This window comes from Oncorhynchus mykiss, chromosome 6 (genome assembly GCF_013265735.2).
Source record: "Oncorhynchus mykiss isolate Arlee chromosome 6, USDA_OmykA_1.1, whole genome shotgun sequence".
NCBI classification, from domain to species: domain Eukaryota; kingdom Metazoa; phylum Chordata; class Actinopteri; order Salmoniformes; family Salmonidae; genus Oncorhynchus; species Oncorhynchus mykiss.
This window is the reverse complement of record NC_048570.1, coordinates 28,402,848-28,425,489: the sequence shown is the minus strand read 5'-3', so window position 1 is coordinate 28,425,489 and position 22,642 is coordinate 28,402,848. Positions and strand designations below refer to the sequence as shown.

The following is a 22,642-nucleotide window of genomic DNA, read 5'->3' as shown; positions in this document are numbered from 1 at the left end:
GATGACTATCCAGACAAGATGTTTCTATTGCTATTAGTTCAACGTGTGCACTTATATAAAGATAAAATATATAATTCGTTTTTGTTTTTACATCTTTGTAGCCTAGTCTAGTGAACTCATTACAAATAGCCTCAGGTCATACATTTGAGAAAGGCTACATGAAAGTAAACAATTATTAAAACTGATTCAATGTGCCTTGAGACTACTACTGGGTGTTCAGAGAGCTGTAATTCCCAGAGTCAAAAACTTCAACTCCCAGACTCACTTGCTGTATTGTAGACATGATCAACCAATAATAATCCATTGACAACGTCTTATTCCGAGGTGTGCTAAATTAGAGAAGCTTCTTCAGTAAAGTGGTGCTGAAACAAAGTAAACCTTCTCCAAGTCGCGAGTCAAGGGATTATTTTGTAAATGGGTAAGTTGTTTTTCTTAACATTTTGGAAGTTTATTAATCATGTTGAGCACCATCAGCTTTTATTATTTTAGCTGGAGAGTAATCAACATGTCTTGTCAAAAGCACACACTTAGTTATAATGGTGACGTAGGCTGCAAATTGTGGCACTGTTTAATCATTTATTTCAACGTTTGCAGTTAGACAACAGCCTACTGTTTTTTGTAACCTCGATCACACATTTATGTTTTCATTATACGAAATAAACTGTGATGGGAAGTTGTGAAATGGCACTTACATTGGGTAGGCTATTGTTTTTAATAGAGGCATAAAAACATACATATACATATAAACATGACATCGTTTTCCATGCAAAGGGTACGATTCTTAATTTTATTTGTATTTTAAATAAATGTTATAAAACTTAAAATATTTACAGTACCAGTCAAACGTTTGGACAGACCTACTCTTTCAGGGTTTTTTCTTTATTTGTACTATTTTCTACGTTGTAGAATAATAGTGAAGACATCTTTGGTGGGCCGTCTTTGTTCCCGAGTGGCACAGCGGTCTAAAACACTGAATCTCAGCGCTTGAGGCGACACTACAGACACCCTGGTTCGAATCCAGGCTGTATCACAATTGGCCGTGATTGGGAGCCCCATAGGGCAGCGCACAATTGGCCCAGCGTTGTCCGGGTTTGGTCGGTGTTGACCGTCAATTGTAAATAAGAGTTTGTTCTTAACTGACTTGCCTAGTTTTTAAAAATACAAATCTAAACTATGAAATAACACATGGAATCATGTAGTAACCAAAAAAGCGTTAAACAAATTTTATATTTGAGATTCTTCAAAGTAGCCACCCTTTGCACACTCTTGGCATACCCTCAACCAGCTTCATGAGGTAGTCACCTGGAATGCATTTCAAACTTTAAGACATGATGGTCAGTCAATCCGGAACATTTCAAGAACTTTGAATGTTACTTCAAGTGCAGTCGCAAAAAACATGAAGCGCTATGATGAAATTGGCTCTCATGAGGACCACCACAGGAAGGAAGACCCAAAGTTACCTCTGCTGCAGAGGATAAGTTCGTTAGAGTTAACTGCACCTCAGATTGCAGCCTAAATAAATGCTTCACAGAGTTCAAGTAACAGACACATCTCAACATCAACTGTTCAGAGGAGACTGCGTGAATCAGGCCTCAGGGTCCAATTGCTGCAAAGAAACCACTACTAAAGGACACCAATAAGAATAAGAGACTTGCTTGGGGCAAGAAACACGAGCAATGGACATTAGACCGGTGGAAATCTGTTCTTTAGTCTGATGAGTCTACATTTGAGATTTTTGGTCCCAACCGTCGTGTCATTGTGAGATGCAGAGTAGGTGGGCGGATGATCTCCGCATGTGTGGTTCCCACCGTGAAGCATGGAGGAGGAGGTGTGGTGGTGCTTTTCTGGTGACACTGTCAGTGATTTATTTAGAATTCAAGGCACACTTAACCAGCATGGCTACCACAGCATTCTGCAGCAATATGCCATCCCATCTGGTTTGAGCTTAGTGGGGCTATCATTTTTTTTCTCACCAGGACAATATCTCAACACACCTCCAGGCTGTGTAAGGACTATTTGACTAAGAAGGAGAGTGATGGGGTGCTGCATCAGATGACCTGGCCTCCACAATCACCTGACCTCAACCCAATTGAAATGGTTTGGTATGAGTTGGACCTCAGAGTGAAGGAACACCAGCCAACAAGTGCTCTGCATATGTGGGAACTCCTTCAAGACTGTTGGAAAAGCATTCCAGGTGAAGCTAGTTGAGAGAATGCCAAGAGTGTGTAAAGCTGTCATCAAGGCAAAGGGTGGCTACTTTGAAGAATCTCAAATATAAAATATTGTTTTATTTGTTTATCACTTTTTTTCCCCATGTGTTTTTTCATAGTTTTGATGTCTTCACTATTATTCTACAATGTAGCCCTACAATGAAGCCCTTGAATGATTAGGTGTGTCCAAACTTTTGACTTGTACTTTAATTCGTCACTAAGCAGAAACACTTGACATACATATTTCAAGCCAATATAGAAATATAAGGAGCATTCCTTCCTAATTACTGGCTTGGAGAGAGTAAGTAATTAAATAACTGATGGGCTGATAAAACTGGAACACTGGTCAATTGCAATGTATCATGACTTAAAGCTGGAATCCTTAGTTGCTACACCATTTTTGGGCGTATACATTAATTATATATACCCATTGATTCTTGAAGAGTATAAACTTCTAAATTGCTCATGATCTTAGTTCAACCTTTGCACCACATCAGAATCAGAACCCAAAATTCAAGTTATGCCCCAATATTTGTCAACAATGTAAATATAAACTCACACTGTATAGCCTCAAAACATGATTAAAACTAAGGTTGATATCATGGATGTCAGTCCTTGCATCCATAGCTCTGCTTATGAATTTGAGTGGCTATATTTCTCCAAGGCCATCCCACAGCTTTTTACCAAAACGTAGATGGAGTGACCACTGTTATTGTTTCAATTAAGGATTCTAGCTTTAAGCAGGTTAGTATAAACTGTAGATTAATGTGCATGAGATATACTAAGTACTTCAATTTACTGTGTACACAATAACAATTTACTCTGCCACAATGACATCCCTTTTCCTTCCAAAAATGTCCTTTGTACATTGACGAATGTACATATTTGAACAAATGAAATAGGGAAGTCGAGAGCTTGGGAATATACATTTCTATTTGCAAAAAGATTGTTCTGAGATAATTGGCTTTAAAGTTCTGAACCCTCATTGGTTTGAATGGTGTCAGCAATTTTTATCTTGTATTATTTTGAAAATAACAACATGGATTTGGGTATTTAGAGTACTATATAGGTAGAGAACATTGAAAAGAACAAGGCTATGTCAACTAAATTTTGACAAATTCAGATATAATCTTATAGTCCAAGGTCTCAAAGTTCTATGGAAAGCATGATTCAAGCTGATTTCGAAAGAAAATGATATATTGGGTTTGCAGACAAGTGATATCAATTATGTTTGGTGGGCTATTGAAGAGACTGCTACTCTCCTTGAGGAAGAATATAATGTTAAAAGGTTAGAATGTGGGTGTTCAATGACAAATACATTTGACTTTCAGTTGTCATGGCTGTACATGGATCCATTCACTTTCAACTTCAGCCTTTAAGTCTTTTAAATTTGTATCAGTACTAAGGCTGTATCAGTACTAAGGCTATTCTCAGGCACTTAACATGTTATGCCTGAAAATTATGTGTGTTTGGGGGGGGGGGGGGGGGGGGGGGTTGGTTTGATGGATGATCATTTGATTATCAAAGTATGCAAATTAAATACTGAAAATAAAACTGCCTTTTACATTACATTTTGCATTTTCATTCACATGTTGTAATGCTTTCATATCAGGCAGGGTACCACATAACTGCGGTTAGACTCATAAGCAGGAAGTGGTGTTGTAACCATGTGGCTTTATATTAAAACTGCGTTTTCTTTCGTTGTTACTGGAGTGTGTGTTAGCTTACAGAATATTCAGTGATAGATCACACGTATACTTGTTCTTGCTGTTAGCACAGGACTGGAAATGCAATCATAGGTGAACCAAGGCATCAGCTTTTCACATAGGTAGGGTTTCATTGCATCTTGTTCTGGATTAAATGCATGGGACATACACCATTCTTTGCTTATGGTAAACAAATTGCCCATATGGAGTGGAGGGTGTGTGCTCTGGCCTAGTTGTCACTGTCTTTTCTCTGTGCCTTGTGGCAGTATTTGATTCTGAAGGGGGGCGAGACACCAGTCAGAGACCAGTCATGGAGGAGGGCAGAGGTGTGGAGGGGACACTGAACCAGGTAAGATAGGACAGGTCATTTATGACTCATATTGTCTCCAGGCAGCTTGAGACACTTGGCTGTCTTTTTCTGCATGAATTTAGAATTTACATCCACATTGGAAAGAGAGAGTTCAATTTTGATGTGCGTCTGCAAGAACACATTCACTTCCAGTATGTTTACATTCTTCATTTCTTGTGTTGTGTGTTTCATTTCCCCCTGCTTTCAGTTCTCTATTTCTTCAAACGTCAAATTAGCATGTCAAGTATTAGGCTCCTATAAAGGGATTCATTTTCGTAGAAGAATTGTGTGTTTCTTCACTACATACAGTAAGTTGTAAAAGAACAAAACCACATGTAACCTTAAGTCACATTCTTTACATGTCTCTGATATGTCTGACTTCATGTGTGGGCATACAATATGATAACAGAACTATATGGAAAAGGGAATGAGTTACATTATACAAATAACACATTTAATTGAAGTTGTTGTTATTGAAGAGTGTATTTCTATGTTTACCCTTTGCACATTTTCATTGTTGCATACACTTCTCAAAAAATCCTCATCATATGAAATAATATTACTAACCCCCTGGGCCCACACTGGTTGAATAAACATTGTTTCCAGGTCATTTTAATGAAATTACATCGAACCAACGTGGAATAGATGTTGAATTGACGTTTGTACCCATTGGGAAGTGACGCCATGCAATATCACATCTGATCGTTTTATCTTATTTCTCAGATCAGTAATCAGCAAAGTGATTATTTAATGTTATAGTAAGTAGGCCGTGTCTCATAGAGCGTGAAAGAATATACATTTCTCTCTATTTGCACTATCTACACAAACAGAAACTGGAGTTCCACTAGACACAGTTCTGGTAATTGAAGATGAGAAAATAAAAGTTAGTGCAGAGATGCATAAAATTTCCAAGACATTGCTGTGAGATGAAAGCCCAGTGGTTTCTGTGGTGACAAGTGGCCTGTCGATAGCATCAACCCGGCACGCCACCAACAATCATAGTGAGAGTCTTATCGACACATTGACGACAACATTTCCTATGCCCTTTTCCAAAATGTGAATGTGGTGGAAATTTAGATGCTGTTTACTGACACTCTTTCACAACGATATTCATGCCTTTATTTTTGTGTGGTTAACTATGATGAATATTGTATGGTGGGCTTTATGACTCGGACTGCAGTCGTTTCCTGTATGAAACCTATGTCGCGTAGAGCTGACTGACATCTCTCTGTTTTGTGGTCCAGCCATGAATACGTTTATTCAGTATAGTATACAAATAAAGCAGTAGGCTTATCTTCTAATATGTACTGCTTACTGTAAAAAGGGTTTCATCACATTGTTCAGTAGTCATATGCAACACATGGATTAAGTTTTCAGAAAAATACTATTTCTGCTTTTCTGGAAATATGTTGCCCTCTATGACTAATCCATATTCCAGTCATACATGCTTTTGCTTTGTTCATAAGAACTTTGCATTGTATCTTTCATCTCCTTGATTAGGTGTGAAGATGGCTGTGTGTGGAACGATTATTCTACAAATTTGTAAAGCACCTGTCCTAAAATGACTTTGAAAATAACCTACTACCCAACGTAAGTCATGGAAATGTATCCATAGCAAGAGAGAGAGAGCTGGCGAGAGAGTAGCAGCTGGCCAGTCAAGGCAGGAAGAAGACGAAAGCGAGAGAACATTGCATGGTGCTGGAGGAGGCCCATTGATAAAAGATGGGGTGTAATAGCTGGGAACTGTGTCTATGGGACAGCTGTATAGAGCTGTGAGTCAGTCAGGGCTATCCCAAATAGGGGCCCACATCTTCACTATTACTCACCACTGGGTCCTGCTTCTCGGAACCAGTAACCACAGAGAGGAACCTGATTCAATTTGAAACTCTGCTTGACAGTTGCCTACAGCTCAGCATACGCCACAGAAACAAAATAGTCTCTGTATTCAGTCATTTGGATTGGGATATTGTATTGACATACAGTATTTCATTTTCTGCTCTCATTTGAAAGCAGAAATTGTAATAAAAAATATCAAACTTCTACACTATCAGTCCATAGCTCTGTGCAAATTCAACCTGTATGCTTGTGCACAAAACTGATATAATCAGACATTGTCCCTTTGTGAATTTTGCCAAAAATAATAGTTTTACTTTACTTTTACTTTTACTTTACAAATATTTATAGTACAAATTATGATGACACGGTGTCTGCAGTTTTGTGAATATCAGCTTCCTATACTTTGGTCATTTTAGTGTCAGTTTGACCGGTTTGAAGTATCATAGACACTTCTCATCCAAATGAATGCATTGAATGTAAGGGCAGTAATCTGTTCAGGGCTTAATTTCTGCATGCCTCTACCGTTTCATTTCTCATTTGGTATTCACCGCATTTTGTGACTTTTCCCTTTTCTACTCGTTTGTTTGATTTGTGTTTGCTTAAACAACATTCTTACAGAGTAAGCTCCAAGTTCAACATAATAATCAAATCCTGAAATATGCCTCTGAAAACTACTGGACCAAGAGCTCTACTGATCATTTCAAACAGATAATTGCAATTTAATTTTAACCTCACTCTTTTTGCATTCTCATGGAACATATTCTAATCATGTGAACTACTTCCTAGGCTACTCAGTCTTTTGTCATTTCTAAATTACATTCATGACGTTTACTTCCATGTCAGTGGAAAATAAATGTATAACAAAGGGCCTGTGAGTAAAAGCTTTGGTGGGAAAGATACCTTTTCATAAGGTATATAGAGCTCGATATCTTCATATTTATTATTCAACTAGACATCCTTGTCACCAGGCTGATAATCAGGTCTAGACCGAAAACCCCATATGTCTGTTGGTTTCCCTTTATACAGGATGTATGGGTTACTTATTGAAAGTGGTGAAGCCAACTCTGTCATGTTCTGAATGTTTCACTTGAAATTCTAAAAAAAGTTTCCTAATGTATGATTCGTTTATTTTCTTCTTGCAGTTCTGTTTTGAAGACTTATATGTTCAGTAATAGTATGCATCCATATAATTTGGATGTACATCTATCTGATGGTCTCTACTGTAGAATTCTGCAGCGATGGAGATTTCTGACTCAGCCAGTGAATGTGAGGAGCCTCCCAGGTCTAGCCCAATGGAGACAGAGGAGAGGTCCTTCATAGCCAATTTGCACTGTTTCATGAAGGACAGAGGCACACCCATAGAGAGGATACCACACCTGGGCTTTAAGCAGAGTGAGTCCATGTTCAAAGGATTTAGCCGTAGCTTTATTACTCAATCTCTATTACATAGATACGTTTTCCCTGCTCCCCAGATCACCTCCATCTTTGGGGTAGTTTGTAAATGCATGTGTTTTAAGACAATTCATAGGGAATGATACAATATAATAGTAATTATAGAACTGTGCAATGTCCCCTAATGTTCACATGCATATGGTTTCTGCTCACAGTTAACCTGTGGAAAATCTACAAAACTGTTGAGAAGCTTGGCAGTTACGACTCTGTGAGTACACCCATATCGTACAGTTACAACTCTGTGAGTACACCCATATCGTACAGTTGTATATTTTTTACACTTGACCTGGTTGTTGATCACACAGACATGGCAGTGGCAGCTACTCACATTTTTTATGTTGCGAAAGACACCATGCAGCTTAGGTTCTTGTGTGGAACATTATCTTTAGTTGACAGGATGTAAACATGACCATACCCACCACATTAAGAGCAGAGTCCACACTGTCTGCTGAATGAAGTTTCCACTCTGTGGCATGTGTACATGCTCAATGCGCTGAGAGAGGAAGGGTTTCTATGAAATGCCAATTCAGTTCACAGGAGCTTAGCTTATAGTAAGACGTTGTTCTCTATTTTAGTAATGGGCCAATCATCTCCCTCCATATAAGCTATTCTTTTTTTTGTGGTACTTATTTCCCCATTTTCTCCCCAATTATGTGATATCCAATTGGTAGTTAGTCTTGTCCCATCGCTGCAACTCCCGTACGGACTCAGGAGAGGCGACGGTCAAGAGCCGTGCGTCCTCAGAAACACAACCCTTCCAAGTCGCATTGCTTCTTGATACACTGCTCGCTTAACCCGGAAGCCAGCCGCACCAATGTGTCGGAGGAAACACCGTATAACTGACAACTGAAGTCAGCATGCATGCGCCCGGCCCGCCACAAGGAGTCGCTAGAGCACGATGGGACAAGTACATCCCTGCCGACCCGGGTTGTGGTGACGCCTCTAGCAATGCAGTGCCTTAGACCGCTGCGCCACTCGGGAGGCCCCCTCCATATATTCTTAATATAAAAAGACAGATTAGACAGTCGTATACTTTACCTCAAATTAATGCATAATGGTTCTGGATGAGGGATTTAGAGGGGTGTGTTTGCTCACTATGGTGTGTTTTCCAACAGGTGACAGCACGACGGCTGTGGAAGAATGTGTATGATGAGCTGGGGGGCAGCCCAGGCAGCACCAGCGCTGCTACCTGTACCCGCAGACACTATGAGAGGTGAACACTGCTCCAGATAATCTGTCTTCAACTCACTCCATCTCTGCTTGTTTTCATTGTGTAATTTCTTTTGTCTTCAATGCAGGCTTGTTTTACCCTTTGAGAGACAGTTGAGGGGAGAGGAGGACAAACCTCTGCCTCCAAGCAAACCACGCAAACAGTACAAGAGGAGCCCTGAGGGAAGCAAGTCTGAGGGCAAGAGGAAGAGGCCCCATCTGGAAAAGGAGACGGACTCTGAGGTACTTCACTTTTCACCTGTTTGTGACTATTGTCATAAAACTCACTGGCTGTTTTCTATTAATCCAGCCTATGATTGTCATACAGTTACTGTACCCCAAACTGTACGACTGGAAGTGAACTCTCCATGTTGTATTATTTCAGGGCCAGCTACACTCTACTCCATCGTCTCCATGGACCACTCCATCTGAAAGGCTCCACCCAGACCGTCCTCCACCAAACAATGAGACTACCGTCAGTGACGACCTCTCTTCCTCTGCGTACTCCCTATCCCAGCCAGGTCAGGTCCAGTCTTCTGCTTCAGACATCATCTCCCCTCTGGAGAAGAAGAAGCGTATGGCCCAGGCCAGCCTGAGTCAGTCCCAGGACTGTCAGAGCCCCAAACAGGAGGACCGTAAGGGCAGGCCCTCTGTGATCCACTGCTCCCAGTCCCCAGGGCTGGTCCGTTCTAGCCGGACACGCACTACCTCGGAGGGCTCTCCTCTCCCTCCGTCGTCCTCCTCTTCCCGTAGCCCATCCCCCTACTCCATCTCCTCTGAGGACTGTCCAGCACTAACTGAAGAGAGGCCCCCAGTTCCAAAACCAGAAGTACCTCTTCCTTTTTCCAGCAACCCAATATCTGCCTGCAGTGGGGTCCACAAGCCTCAGAGCTGCAGCCCTGATGTCAAGAAATATGTTGGCTTCCCTGGAGGACAAAGAGATTTCCCTCAGGTCAGCCCTCTACTGGGTGACACAGTTTCTATCAAAGGTCAGAGTAAAAACTCTGTATGGAGCCCTGTCTGCAATGGGAGTAACAGACGTCCAGCTCACCAAATATCCCCACCAACGTCCTGCACGTATACTGTTAGGTCTTGCTTGGTTCCATCCACCTCCAGTTTCACTAAAGTTTATCCCAAATCTATAGAGCCTTTGCGGCCTATACCCTTTCGACCAGGTTACACATTCCATCAGAACCCAAATAGGCCCATGTTACATGATAATGATCTGATCTATACTAAGAAACTACATATGGTCCCTCGACATTATCAGACAGAGAAAAAGGAGAAGTCCACGACAATGTTGCCAAAGCCACTTCCAACGCAACAACCTGTATTCCACTCTAATGTCAGCATACCAGTGTCCTACCTCGTCCCAGCCTATGACAGGACAAGGGGAGACTCTGGACAGAAGCCACCTGTACACCCATTATTTCTATCCACCAACAGACTGCCTCAGTCCCAGATCAACCCTATGTACCGTCATGCCGCAACGGGACACACCAATGCTTCCCCTTATGAGCCTGCTCTCTACTCCTATCCCTATTCCATTCCTATGTTGAATCCCCATACTGGTTACAGCATCACTGGCGTGCATTATCCTCAAACTAGGCTGTGATAGCCCAGCCTACCTCTCGCAGAGCTTATAGACAATGTGACAAGTCAAATGGAGATAATGACAGTACCTGCTTCGTTCTAGACATTTTCTAAACTTGACTCGAACACAGCTGCATTCTATGTGAGTGATCAACAGAGAAACGTTGTTGTGATTATTATCCCGAGATGGGCTCCCCACTGTGGCAACTGATAGAATTGCACTAATAAAAAGGACTCATCTTTCTGTATTTGTAACAATAGCCCTCTGGTTTACTGCTATGTACGTTTTTTTATTGTATGATAAAATTATTTTGCATGGAAATAATATGAAACAACACAGATGTAATTGTTTATTCTGAATAAAATCTAAAATAATTCCTGTCTGATCCAAGTCTGCATTCTTTGGTAAGTAAATAACCATGGTCATTTGTAATTTTCGACATTTATTTTAATTAGTTGAGGGGACGTGCAGCACTTAATCCATGGAAAGTAGACCACTGTATTTCATTAATGCCAATAAACGCATGCTTTTTTGCAAATAATAATAATAAAACATTATTTTGTAAACCAAACACTAGGGCAGAGATTACGGATGGATTTGTTTACCGTCTCTGACTGCGCATTTTTTGCGCATGTTTGAACCTCTACAGACGTCATCACGCACTGCTTTCGGTTGGCGCGAACTTTAACCGGAAGTGTGCGACTCTTGTTTCTGAGGAGGTTAATGAGCTGTCGACGTCATTTACAGTGTTGTCTAGATATAATGTAAAAAAGTAACATTCTGCGTAGCTAGTTTAATAGAGTACCACATTTTGTGTAGGCTAAGCAAGTATAGGATGTCGGATACGTTGTCTGATGATGCCAGCGGAGGAGATGATGGCCAAGAAGATGTGATGACTCCAGCGGAGCTGATTGGGAAATTGGAAGAGGTAACGTTAGCTAGCTAGCTAATTAGCCATGTTCACTAAAATACTGTAGCCAGACCGATACGTTTTGCAATGCACGGATCCTGTCAAAACAAAAAAACGTATTTAGCACTGCTGCTGCTCCTATGTAAAGTGGACTTTGTGTATTCCTCTGTCCCCCAGGCCTGGCTGAATGAGAGGTTCTCTCCTGAGCTTCTGGAGAACAAGTCAGAGATGGGAGAGTGTGTGATGGAGCAGCTGACTCACATGGTAAATGGTGGTGGGGTTCCTCAAATAACTGAGGGGTGCAGCAGCTGTCTCGGTGAGCAGTGAGATACCAGTAATAACAGGACTTCTATGTTGTGTTGTCTCCATTGACAGGAGGCCAACCTGCAGCGGGTTAGGAGGGGTGATGTGAAGGCAAGTGTCCACCGCATGGAGATTGACAGGATCCGCTTTGTCCTCAGCAGCTACCTCCGCTCTCGCCTCCAAAAGGTAATGCCAACAACAACCCAGCATGATATGATCATCTTCTAGTGAGAAGGACTATAAATCAGTGCTCAGACTGACACCTTTCTCTCTGGTCCTCTGTTGCCTGTGTAGATTGAGAAGTTTTTCCCACATGTGTTGGAGAAAGAGAAGTCTCGAGTGGAGGGAGATCCTTCGTTCCTGTCTCCAGAGGAGTTTGCTTTTGCCAAAGAGTGAGTGTTATAGTGACGTGTTGTGGCTTGCAGTTACAATGACCATCCCTGGAGGAAGGTCATTGAGTTGCTTTTGATGTCATATTTACTTCTATTATTATAATAATAATATGTTTGCAACATTAGTGATGTGTTCCCTCTCTTCCATGTAGATATCTGGCCAACACAGAGACCTATCTGAAGGCTGTAGCTCTGAAACACATGCCCCCCAATCTACAGACAGTGGATATGCTGAAAGCAGGTGAGTCCTAGCACGATGTTTAGATGAGCTATTCCAATATTCAAATGACTGCTTGTAAAAAAACTCATCAGTGGCATAATGTTCATGGATGGAAGCATTGCATTCTCTTGTCATGTGATTAACTGCAATGTCAAATGAAATGTTCCCAGTACCAGAGCCTTGTCTGGACTCCTTTGTGTTCCTACGTGTGAGGGAGAGACAGGAAAACATCTTGGTGGAACCTGAGACAGATGATCAGAGGTACAGTATCGCATATGATCATTGGACTGATTGATTGGTGCTACAGCTTGGAATAGGCTTTCTACCTATCTCACTTTGATGATAATGTGTCAAGAATAGAAGTTTTGATTCCTGTTGTGAAGAGGAGCACATTGGAAGTTATTTTGCAGTATTCTGTAGATCCAGAAGGTGGCAGCATGTGTCTGTATATAACATGTTTTTTTTTTTACTGTTACTATCCTCAAGAATATTGTACAAGCTTACTCCACGGACAGTGTATTCTTATTGATTGAAATGCCCGGCCGTTTACTAAGAACTCCATTGAATTTTCTGGTCCAATATTTTCTTTCAGAGAGTATGTTGTGGATCTTGATGTGGATTCTCAGCATCTGATGCGGTATCGCTCTATAGCACCCCTGGTTTCAAGTGGAGCAGTACAGCTAATTTAACTGTCAAGGTACTCAATTTATAGGCCACACTGATTTCCCTCATGTCTTTATCCATGACACACACACTAATCCATACTATGTTTTTGAATATGTTGAAGTGTGCATGATTCAAATCCAAATCTTTCATACGACTGTTTTGTACTGTCATAATTTTTATTTTTTTGCCATCAACATGGTCTCTTGGGAACTAACTAAGCTGGAAATTCTCAGAACGTTTGCTTGAACAGCATAATACCTGTTAAACAATGAGGCAATTTGCCAGTGAACTGCAAGAAAATCGTCACTTAGGCCGTATATTAACACGTTTGCACAGATCGGTCTCTGTAATAATATACCTACTCTATTTGGGCTATGTTTTAGGAGCCTCCTGTCCTTGGTTCAGATGGGGTTATTAGTCTCCAACTGTGATGGTGGATGACCGGAGGAACACTGACTCCCTTCATTGAACATTAACTACACTGTTTGCAGTACATTGAGGAAGGAGTTATGGACATTATTTGTGGACCTCCAACTCGCCAAGGGCGGGGCATTAACTAGAATGTCTGCAAATATATTACTGACTTGTTGAAATGTTGTGTACCTGAGGACATATCTCTCACATGAAGCCTGCTTATAATTGTAATGATGATCATTGGATCACTAAGGCTACAAGTGAGAGATACCTTTGGTGTGAGGAGGACACAGGAATACATGAATGGCACTTCATAGTGTCTACATGTATGTAATAAGGTTGAGGGATACATGCATGTCATTGCCAAGCATACATTTGTATTTTGCATGCTGTTGCTGCCTTGACCATATATGATTTAAATTCTGGGTTTGTAAACCATATCAATTGTTGATAGCAAAGGAAATAAATGTGTAGATTTATGTTTAAAGACTGGAATTAAAAGCTTCTTAGGGCTGTGATCCCGCTAACGGGATCGATATGACAACAGCCAGTGAAAGTGCAGGGCGCCAAATTCAAAACCACAGAAATCCCATAATTAAAATTCCTCAATCATAGAAGTATTTCACACCATTTTAAAGATACACTTCTTTTTAATCCCACCACAGTGTCTAATTTCAAATAGGCTTTACGGCGAAAGCACCACAAACGATTATGTTAGGTCAGAGCCAAGTCACAGAAAAACACAGCCATTTTTTTCAGCCAAAGAGAGGAGTCACGAAAATCAGAAATAGAGAAAATTCATCACTAACCTTTGATCTCCATCAGATGACACTCATAGGACTTCATGTTACACAATACATATGTTTTGTTCGATAAAGTTCATATTTATTTAAAAAGATCTCAGTATACATTGGCGTGTTGTGTTCAGTAGTTCCATTTTGCAGAGCCACATCAATTTACAGGAATACTCATAATAAATGTTGATGAAAATACAAGTGTTATGCATGGACTTTAGATACACTTCTCCTTAATGCAACCGCTGTGTCAGATTTCAAAAAAGCTTTATGAAAAAAGCAAACCATGCAATAATCTGAGTACGACGCTCAGAGACCAAACAAGCCAAAAAGATATCCGCCATATTGTGCAGTCAACAGAAGTCAGAATTAACATTACAAATATTCACTTACCTTTGATCTTCATCAGAATGCACTCTCAGAAATCCCAGTTCCACAATAAATGTTTGTTTTGTTCGATAATGTCAATTTATGTCCAAATAGCTACTTTTGTTGGTGCGTTTTGTAAACAAATCCAAACTCACGAAGCGCGTTCACTAGGAGCAGACGAAATGTAAAAAAGTTCCGTTACAGTCTGTAGAAACATGTCAAAGGATGTATAGAATCAATCTTTAGGATGTTTTTAACATAAATCTTCAATAATGTTCCAACCGGAGAATTCCTTTGTCTTCAGAAATGCAATGGAATGTGAGCTAACTCTCACGTGAACGAGCGTCACAAGCTTGTGGCACTCTGCCAGACTACTGACTCAAAGAGCCCTTATGAGCCCCTCCTTTACAGTAGAAGCCTCAAACAAGGTTCTAAAGACTGTTGACATCTAGTGAAAGCCTTAGGAAGTGCAACATGACCAATATCCCACTGTATCTTCAATAGGGAATGAGTTGAAAAATGACCAACCTCAGATTTCCCACTTCCTGGTTGGATTTTTTTCTCAGGTTTTTGCCTGCCATATGAGTTCTGTTATACTCACAGACATCATTCAAATAGTTTTAGAAACTTCAGAGTGTTTTCTATCCAAATATAATATGCATATATTAGCAACGGACTGAGTAGCAGGCAGTTTACTCTGGGTACCTCTGGGCACCTTATTCATCCAAGCTACTCAATACTGCTCCCAGCCATAAGAAGTTAATATTTTTGACACCATGGTATTTAAGTCTAAGAAATAGGACCTTGTCCCACATTGCCCCTAGTTAAGTTATGGTTAATCAGCCATAAACTGTGCACCAATGGTCCACAAAGACACCAGCTGTTCAGGAACACGCCTGCATCATTACATGTATTACTTTTACACACATCCAATGACCCCCCCCCCAGTATACCTCTTTCTTTTCAAGTACATCAGTAAAAACATAGTGACCATTCATGATAAGACATACATTTTTATAGTTTAACCAATTATGATGGAAGTATGTTGAATCATAAGTTGTCATTGTTGCTGATAATGAAGGGCTTGTGATTGAGAACTGTACTTGATGCAAGAGAATGGATTTAATAGCCCCTTTTTTAGTAGTCATGGTTCTTTCCCTTATTAGGCTACATCCGGTTGAGTCAATGTCAGGTCAGGGTTGGTTCTTTATGGCTCGTTGAAAACAAACAACCCCGGGTAGTAATTGCATCAGGGTCACAGTATGGGGAATTGCGGCTCATCCTCTTCTAAATAACTAGGTCATTGAGTCATACTGTGTACGTGAGAGAGTGCATTCATTTTGGTGGGAAAATTTGCTGCATCACTTTGCTTTTCTCTGAAGCAATTCAAAAGTGAAAGCTGTACATCACATCCTTAGTTGAACTATCCACCTTACTATATGCCATAGCTGGCGAGAATGGTTATGGCATGGTCTGAATGATCCGATCATAATAATGATAGGATGGCTTACACTTGGCTTACCAAGTTTAACAGCTGAAACGAGTGCTCGCATACGCACACACTTGCCATATCAATGAGCTCATGGTCTTTGAGACATTTAGCTATTTAGCTACAGCATCTCATCTGGAAACCTGATCTGTGCACTTGTGTTTATATACTGAACAAAAATATACTGAACAAAGATAAAACACAGCATGTAACCATTTCAAAGATTTTCCTTTTCATATAAAGAAAATCAGTCAATTGAAATACATTCATTAGGTCCTAATCTATGGATTTTACATGACTGGGAATACAGATATGAATGTGTTGGATCAGAAAACCAGTCACTATCTGGTGTGACCACCATTTGCCTCATGCAGCGCAACATCTTCGCATAGACTTATCTGGCTGTTGATTGTGGCCCGTGGAATGTTGTCCCACCCATCTTCAATGGCAGTGGGAAGTTGCTGGAAATTGGCGGGAACTGGAACATGCTATCGTACACGTCCACCCAGAGCATACCAAACATGCTCAATGGGTGACATGTCTGGTGAGTTTGCAGGCCATGGAAGAACTGGGGCATTTTCAGGTTTTAGGAATTGTGAACACATTTGTGCTTCTACATTTGCATTGCTTGCTGTTTGGGGTTTTAGGCTGGGTTTCTGTACAGCACTTTGTGACATCAGCTGATGTAAAAAGGGCTTTATAAATACATTTGATTGATTGACTTGCGTCATGGGGCTGTGCATTATCATGCTGAAACCTGATGGCAGCAGATGAATGGCATGACAATGGACCTCAGGATCTCGTCACGGTATCTGTGCGTTCAAATTTCCATCAATAAAATGCAGTTGTGTTCGATGTCTAGCTTATGCCAGCGTAACCATGGGCACTCTGTTCACCATGTTGACATCAGCAAACTGCTTGCTCACACCACGCCATACATGTGGTCTGCGGTTATGTCGGCCGGTTAGACAGACTTCCAAATCCTCTAAAACGACGTTGGAGACAGATTATGGTAGATAAATGAATGTTCCGTATTCTAGCAACATATCTGGTGCCAGAATTCCTGCGCTCCCTCAAAACTTGAGACAACTGTGGCATTGTGTTGTGTGACAAAACTGCACATTTTATTATCCCCAGCACAATGTGAACCTGTGTAATGATCATGCTGTTTAAGCAATGCTAATGATAGGCCTAACCATACTCTAGTACTGTAGATGGAAAGGCTTTCCCAAAAACCTTCTCAATTAAATGTTAACTAGCTACAAAGAAGCCTATGCCTACCTGGCAGAATGAAATCATGATCATTTGCATCCATCCATCTAATTAGCATCCATCTCATGTGCTACAGAAACACCTCTAACCAAACAACAGTGCTAGGTGCCTGTGTACTTTAATTAAAGGTTAATAACTACACAAAACAAATTCCCAGTGGTCTCCTGATGTGGTTTAAGCATTGTTATGGACTTACAACATCCAATTTTGATGTTGTACTATCAACAAAGTATGACTTCGAGCAAAAACCTGAGGTAAAAAAAGGAACAAATCAGAAGCGTGTGAATTTCTGACCCAGTTGACAGCCTTATTTATCTGTTTCAATAGTAGACCTACTAAACTCGGCAAAAAAACAAAAGTCCTCTCATTGCTGAAAATAAACGCAGTCGACAAACTTAACGTGTAAATATTTGTAGGAACATAAGATTCAACAACTGAGAAACTAACTGAACAAGTTCCACAGACATGTGACTTAACAGAAATGGAATAATGTGTCCCTGAAGAAATGGGGGGGTCAAAATCTAAAGTAACAGTCAGTATCTGGTGTGGCCACCAGCTGCATTAAGTACTGCAGTGCATATCCTCCTCATGGACTGCACCAGATTTGCCTGTTCTTGCTGTGAGATGTTACCACACTCTTCCACCGAGGCACCTGCAAGTTCCCTGGACATTTCTAGGGGGGAATGGCCCTAGCCCTCACCCTCCGATCCAACAGGTCCCAGATGTGCTCAATGGGATTGAGATTCCAGATGGCAATGGCAGAACACTGACATTCCTGTCTTGCAGGAAATCACGCACAGAACGAGCAGTGTGGCATTGTCATGCTGGAGGGTCATGTCAGGATGAGCCTGCAGCAAGGGTACCACGTGAGGGAGGAGGATGTCTTCCCTGTAATGCACAGCATTGAGATTAACGCACAGCGTTGAGCCTGCAGTGACAACAAGCTCAGTCCAATGATGCTGTGACACACCTCCCCAGACCATGATGGACCTCCAAATTGATCCCACTCCAGAGTACAGGCCTCAGTGTAACGCTCATTCTTTTGAAAATAAACGCGAATCCGATAATCACTCCTGCTGAGACAAAACCGTGACTCGTCAGTGAAGAGCACTTTTTGCCAGTCCTGTCTGGTCCAGCGACGGTGGGTTTGTGCTTATAGGTAACGTAGTTGCCGGTGATGTCTGGTGAGGACCTACCTTACAACAGGCCTACAAGCCCTCAGTCCAGCCTCTCTCAGCCTTTTGCGGACAGTCTGAGCACTAATGGAGGGATTGTGCGTTCCTGGTGTAACTAGGGCAGTTGTTGTTGCCATCCTGTCCCACAGGTGTGATGTTTGGAGGACGATCAGCTCTCCGTCCTGTCTCCCTGTAGCGCTGTCTTAGGCATCTCACAGTACGGACATTGCAATTTATTTCCCTGGCCACATCTGCAGTCCTCATGCCACCTTGCAGCATGCCTAAGGAACGTTCACGCAGATGAGCAGGGACCTTGGGAATCTTTCTTTGTGTTTTTCAGAGTCAGTAGAAAGGCCTCTTTAGTGTCCTAAGTTTTCATAACTGTGACCTTAATTGCCTACCGTCTGTAAGTTGTTAGTGTCATAAACGACAGTTCCACAGGTGTATGTTCATTAATTGTTTATGGTTCTTTGAACAAGTATGGGAAACAGTGTTTAAAGCCTTTACAATGAAGATCTGTGAAGTTATTTGGATTTTTACAAATAATCTTTGAAAGATAGGATCCTGAAAAGGGGCCGTTTCTTTTTTTGCTGAGTTTATTAGTCTAATGCTCAGAACAGCTTTTAGGTCATTCATATTGTGTCACTGGGAGCCTTTTTTAATGTATTATTTAACTAGGCAAGTCAGTTAAGAACAAATTCTTATTTAGAATGACAGCCTACCACAAGGCAAAAGGGTTCCTACTGGGATTTTTTTTTTAAACACAACATGACAACAACACGGTAGCAACACAACATGGCAGCAGCACAAAATATGGTAAAAGAAAAACATTGGGCACAGACAACAGCACTAATGGCAAGAAGGTAGAGACAACAATACATCATGCGTGTCAGCCACAAGTGTTAGTACGTCCATGATTGAGTCTTTGAATGAAGAGATGAAGATAAAACAGTGTTTTTTGCAGCTCGCTCCAGTAGCTAGCTGAAACGAACTGAAAAGAGGTGCGACCCAGGGATGTGTGTGCTTTGGGGACCTTTAACAATGGGACTGGCAGAATGGGTGTTGTATGTAAAAATATATCACTAGTCACTTTAAACAATGCTATTTAATATAATGTTTACATACCCTACATTATTAATCTCATATGTATATACTGTACTCTATCATCTACTGCATCTTTATGTAATACATGTATCACTAGCCACTTTAAACTATGCCACTTTGTTTACATACCCTACATTACTCATCTCATATGTATAAACTGTACTCGATACCATCTACTGCATCTTGCCTATGCCGTTCTGTACCGTCACTCATTCATATCTTTATGTACATATTCTTTATCCATTTACACTTGTGTATATAAGGTAGTAGTTTTGGAATTGTTAGGTTAGATTACTCGTTGGTTATTACTGCATTGTCGGAACTAGAAGCACAAGCATTTCGCTACACTCGCATTAACATCTGCTAACCATGTGTATGTGACAAATAAATTTGATTTGATTTGATGTGGAGGATGAGGGCTGCAGTAGGCATCTCAGATAGGGGGGAGTTATGCCTTAATAGGTTTTTTTTCTTCTTCAAAATAAGCATCAACCAGTAGGTCTGGTTGATACACCCAGACCCACTTGTGGTCAGGTATACAGAGATGACCATTTGCAGAGGAGTATAGAATGCAGTGATGTGTCCTATAAGGAGCATTGGTGGCAAATCTGATGGCCAAATGGTAAAGAACATCTAGCTGCTCTAGAGCACCTTTACCTGCCGATCTATAAATTACATTTCCGTAATCTAGCATGGGTAGGATGGTCATCTGATTCAGGGTCTGTTTGGCAGCTGGGGTGAAAGAGGAGCGATTACAATAGAGGAAACCAAGTCTAGATTAACCTTAGCATGAATAGAATGACAGTGTACCGTCTAGCCATACTCCCAGGTACTTGTATGAGGTGGCTACCTCAAGCTCAAAACCCTCAGAGGTATTAATCACACTGATGGGGAGAGGGCTAATTATTCTTACCGAACCACAAGATCTTTGTTTTGGAAGTGTTCAGAACAGGGTTAAGGGCAGAGAAAGCTTGTTCGACACCAAGAAAGCTTTGTTGTAGTCATTTAACACAACATCTGGGGAGGGGCCAGCTGAGTATAAGACTATCATCTGCATATAAATGGATGAGAGAGCTTCCTACTGCCTGAGCAATGTTGTTGACGTAAATTGAGAAGAGCGTAGGGCCTAAGATCGAGCCTTGTGGTACTCCGTGGGTTTCAGGCAGTGGCTGAGACAGCAGATGTTCTGACTTTATACGCTGCACTCTTTGAGAGAGAGAGTTAGCAAAATTTATTTATACTAAATTAATTAGTATACTCACTTCTCCAGGCACCACTACATCACTGGGTCAAAGTCCAGGTACGGCCCAAAGAAATGGGGTGTTGTCCAGCATTTCTGTGTGGTAATAAGGCATTTTAGCACAGGATATTTTTCATGCTTATTGTATTTTTCTTTCATGTAATTGGGAGAACCAGGAATAGACGATTGGAGAAAGTTTAGCTTATACACATCTCCTTTAACATTCAATCATCTTTATAGTGCAGTGTAGTTGCACTACACACAGAGTACAAAACATTAGAAACAACATCCTAATATTGAGTTGCACTCCCCTTTTCTCTTAGAACAGCCTCAATTCTTCGAGGCGTGGACTCTACAAGGTGCCGAAAGCTGGCCCTTGTTGACTCCAATTCTTCCTACAGTTGTGTCAAGTTGGCTGGATGACCTTTGGGTGGAGGACCATTTGTGATACACACGGGAAACGGTTCAGCGTGGAAAAACCCAGCAGCGTTGCAGTTCTTAAGCCTTTTGTCTTGCCCATTTACACTCTGAATGATAAATAATGTCATCAAGACATACTGATCCTTCTGTAACCTGATCCTCCTCTTCATCTACACTGATTGAAGTGGACTCAACAGGTGACATCAATAAGGGATCATAGCTTTCACCTGGATTTACCTGTTCAGTCTATGTCATGGAAAGAGCAGGTGTTCCTAATGTTTTGTACACTCAGTGTAGTTCACCACTGATAGCATTTACATTCATACTTTGTTTCCCAGTCAATAACAGATCTAGAACAGTACCCTGTGGATAGTAGAACACTAGTATGTTATGAATGTGCAGTAAATTAGAAAAACACACAATGTTATCTCGTCAACATATTGTTGTCTGTTGAACAGAGAAACTGTAGGTGACCTAGTTTTCTTTGACATGTAAATATATTCTGAAAATCAGTTGTGGAAAGTGTTATGTGACATGATATGTCTCTGCAGGTCCCTGCTGACTACTGGCATCCTAGAGGAGGAGGGACTGGGGGGGAGAGTTCACTGGCAGAGGAAAGCTTGGACCTGGGCCCAGGTCTTGGTGGAACCATGGGTCGATCACCATGGCCAGGAGTAGAGGCCAGGATTATTGGAATTGTTTCCACAATATCAGTGAAGGTTTGAATTTCTGAAAGCTGCTCGAGCTTCAACACCACATCAGCAACAATCAATATCTCTCTGCAGCCTCATAACCGACTGACTTTTATTCATGACTCATAGTCTGTGCTTGACCATTTTTGTATTTGTATGCTTTTATGTGTTTTTATTGTTAGGTTTTGGGCTGAGTAATGACTCCTATGACTTGTTCCAATTTAGGTCTGAATAGAAAAGGTGATTGGCGTTAATAACATCCAGTGTTATGAATAGTAGTAGTAAGGACCAAATTAAGTAACTCCTCACACAAAATAAAAAGTGTCTGTTATTGACAGGCCTAGAGTGCTACCATGTAGAAATTGTAGGCTACCACTATTGGCTAAGAATGATGAGTAAGGTTAACTTCATTGGTCAGGAGAGTAGGGAAGGTGGGATACACCAGATATCATGATAATTAAGGAGGTATATAAACTCAGACACTACTGATACTAGGCGCGTACTAGTTCAGCACCAGTAAAGAGAGAAGGAAAAGATAACAACAGGATGATTTCAACTTTTTCGAATAAACTGTAAGTTAGTGTTTTTAAGTTGATTGTTGCAATTACTGGTCAAATGTTCTTTTGATAGCGAGACAAGTATTGTTGTAACTCACCATATAGAGGCCCAAGGCTGTTCCATAAAACAGTTTTTCTAATTGCATTGTAGTCTTGACATACTGAATATGTTAGCAAATACTAGAACCGATATGTCCATGCAGATCAATGTCTTAGGCTATGTATCTCTGAGACTCAATGCAGTGTTTACCCTCTTTTCAAGAGTGTCC

At 41.0% G+C, this 22,642-nt stretch overlaps 2 protein-coding genes across 4 annotated transcripts; both read left to right on the top strand.

Moving 5' to 3' along the window:
* The first annotated feature begins 264 nt into the window (after window positions 1-264).
* Window positions 265-10,753, top strand: arid5a (AT rich interactive domain 5A (MRF1-like)). Of its 2 annotated transcripts, none has more exons than XM_021606011.2 (7): window positions 265-418; window positions 4,183-4,265; window positions 7,328-7,493; window positions 7,709-7,761; window positions 8,669-8,766; window positions 8,852-9,005; window positions 9,148-10,753. In XM_021606011.2, the coding sequence occupies exons 1-7, from the start codon at window positions 415-417 to the stop codon at window positions 10,375-10,377; spliced, it is 1,788 nt and encodes a 595-aa protein (XP_021461686.2). In that variant the 5' UTR covers window positions 265-414; the 3' UTR covers window positions 10,378-10,753. The 2 variants fall into 2 exon arrangements, with proteins under 2 accessions (XP_021461686.2, XP_021461687.2); XM_021606012.2 differs by lacking the exon at window positions 265-418 and adding an exon at window positions 3,876-4,038.
* A 263-nt stretch (window positions 10,754-11,016) lies between these two features.
* Window positions 11,017-22,406, top strand: LOC110525671 (DNA replication complex GINS protein SLD5). Of its 2 annotated transcripts, none has more exons than XM_021606009.2 (8): window positions 11,017-11,284; window positions 11,444-11,530; window positions 11,642-11,755; window positions 11,864-11,961; window positions 12,114-12,202; window positions 12,352-12,442; window positions 12,774-12,878; window positions 21,676-22,406. In XM_021606009.2, the coding sequence occupies exons 1-7, from the start codon at window positions 11,192-11,194 to the stop codon at window positions 12,868-12,870; spliced, it is 669 nt and encodes a 222-aa protein (XP_021461684.1). In that variant the 5' UTR covers window positions 11,017-11,191; the 3' UTR covers window positions 12,871-12,878; window positions 21,676-22,406. The 2 variants fall into 2 exon arrangements, with proteins under 2 accessions (XP_021461684.1, XP_021461683.1); XM_021606008.2 differs by lacking the exon at window positions 21,676-22,406 and adding an exon at window positions 13,231-13,749.
* Window positions 22,407-22,642: the final 236 nt, after the last annotated feature.

Bases quoted from the DNA above. Each gene is read 5' to 3' on its own strand.
- arid5a (XM_021606011.2), top strand. The intron at 4,266-7,327 runs GTAAGATAGGAC...TCTCTACTGTAG, and splicing joins TGGAGGGGACACTGAACCAG to AATTCTGCAGCGATGGAGAT. The intron at 9,006-9,147 runs GTACTTCACTTT...GTATTATTTCAG, and splicing joins AAAAGGAGACGGACTCTGAG to GGCCAGCTACACTCTACTCC.
- LOC110525671 (XM_021606009.2), top strand. From the start codon at position 11,192: ATGTCGGATACGTTGTCTGATGATGCCAGCGGAGGAGATGATGGCCAA. The intron at 11,285-11,443 runs GTAACGTTAGCT...TCTGTCCCCCAG, and splicing joins TGATTGGGAAATTGGAAGAG to GCCTGGCTGAATGAGAGGTT. The intron at 11,756-11,863 runs GTAATGCCAACA...TTGCCTGTGTAG, and splicing joins TCCGCTCTCGCCTCCAAAAG to ATTGAGAAGTTTTTCCCACA.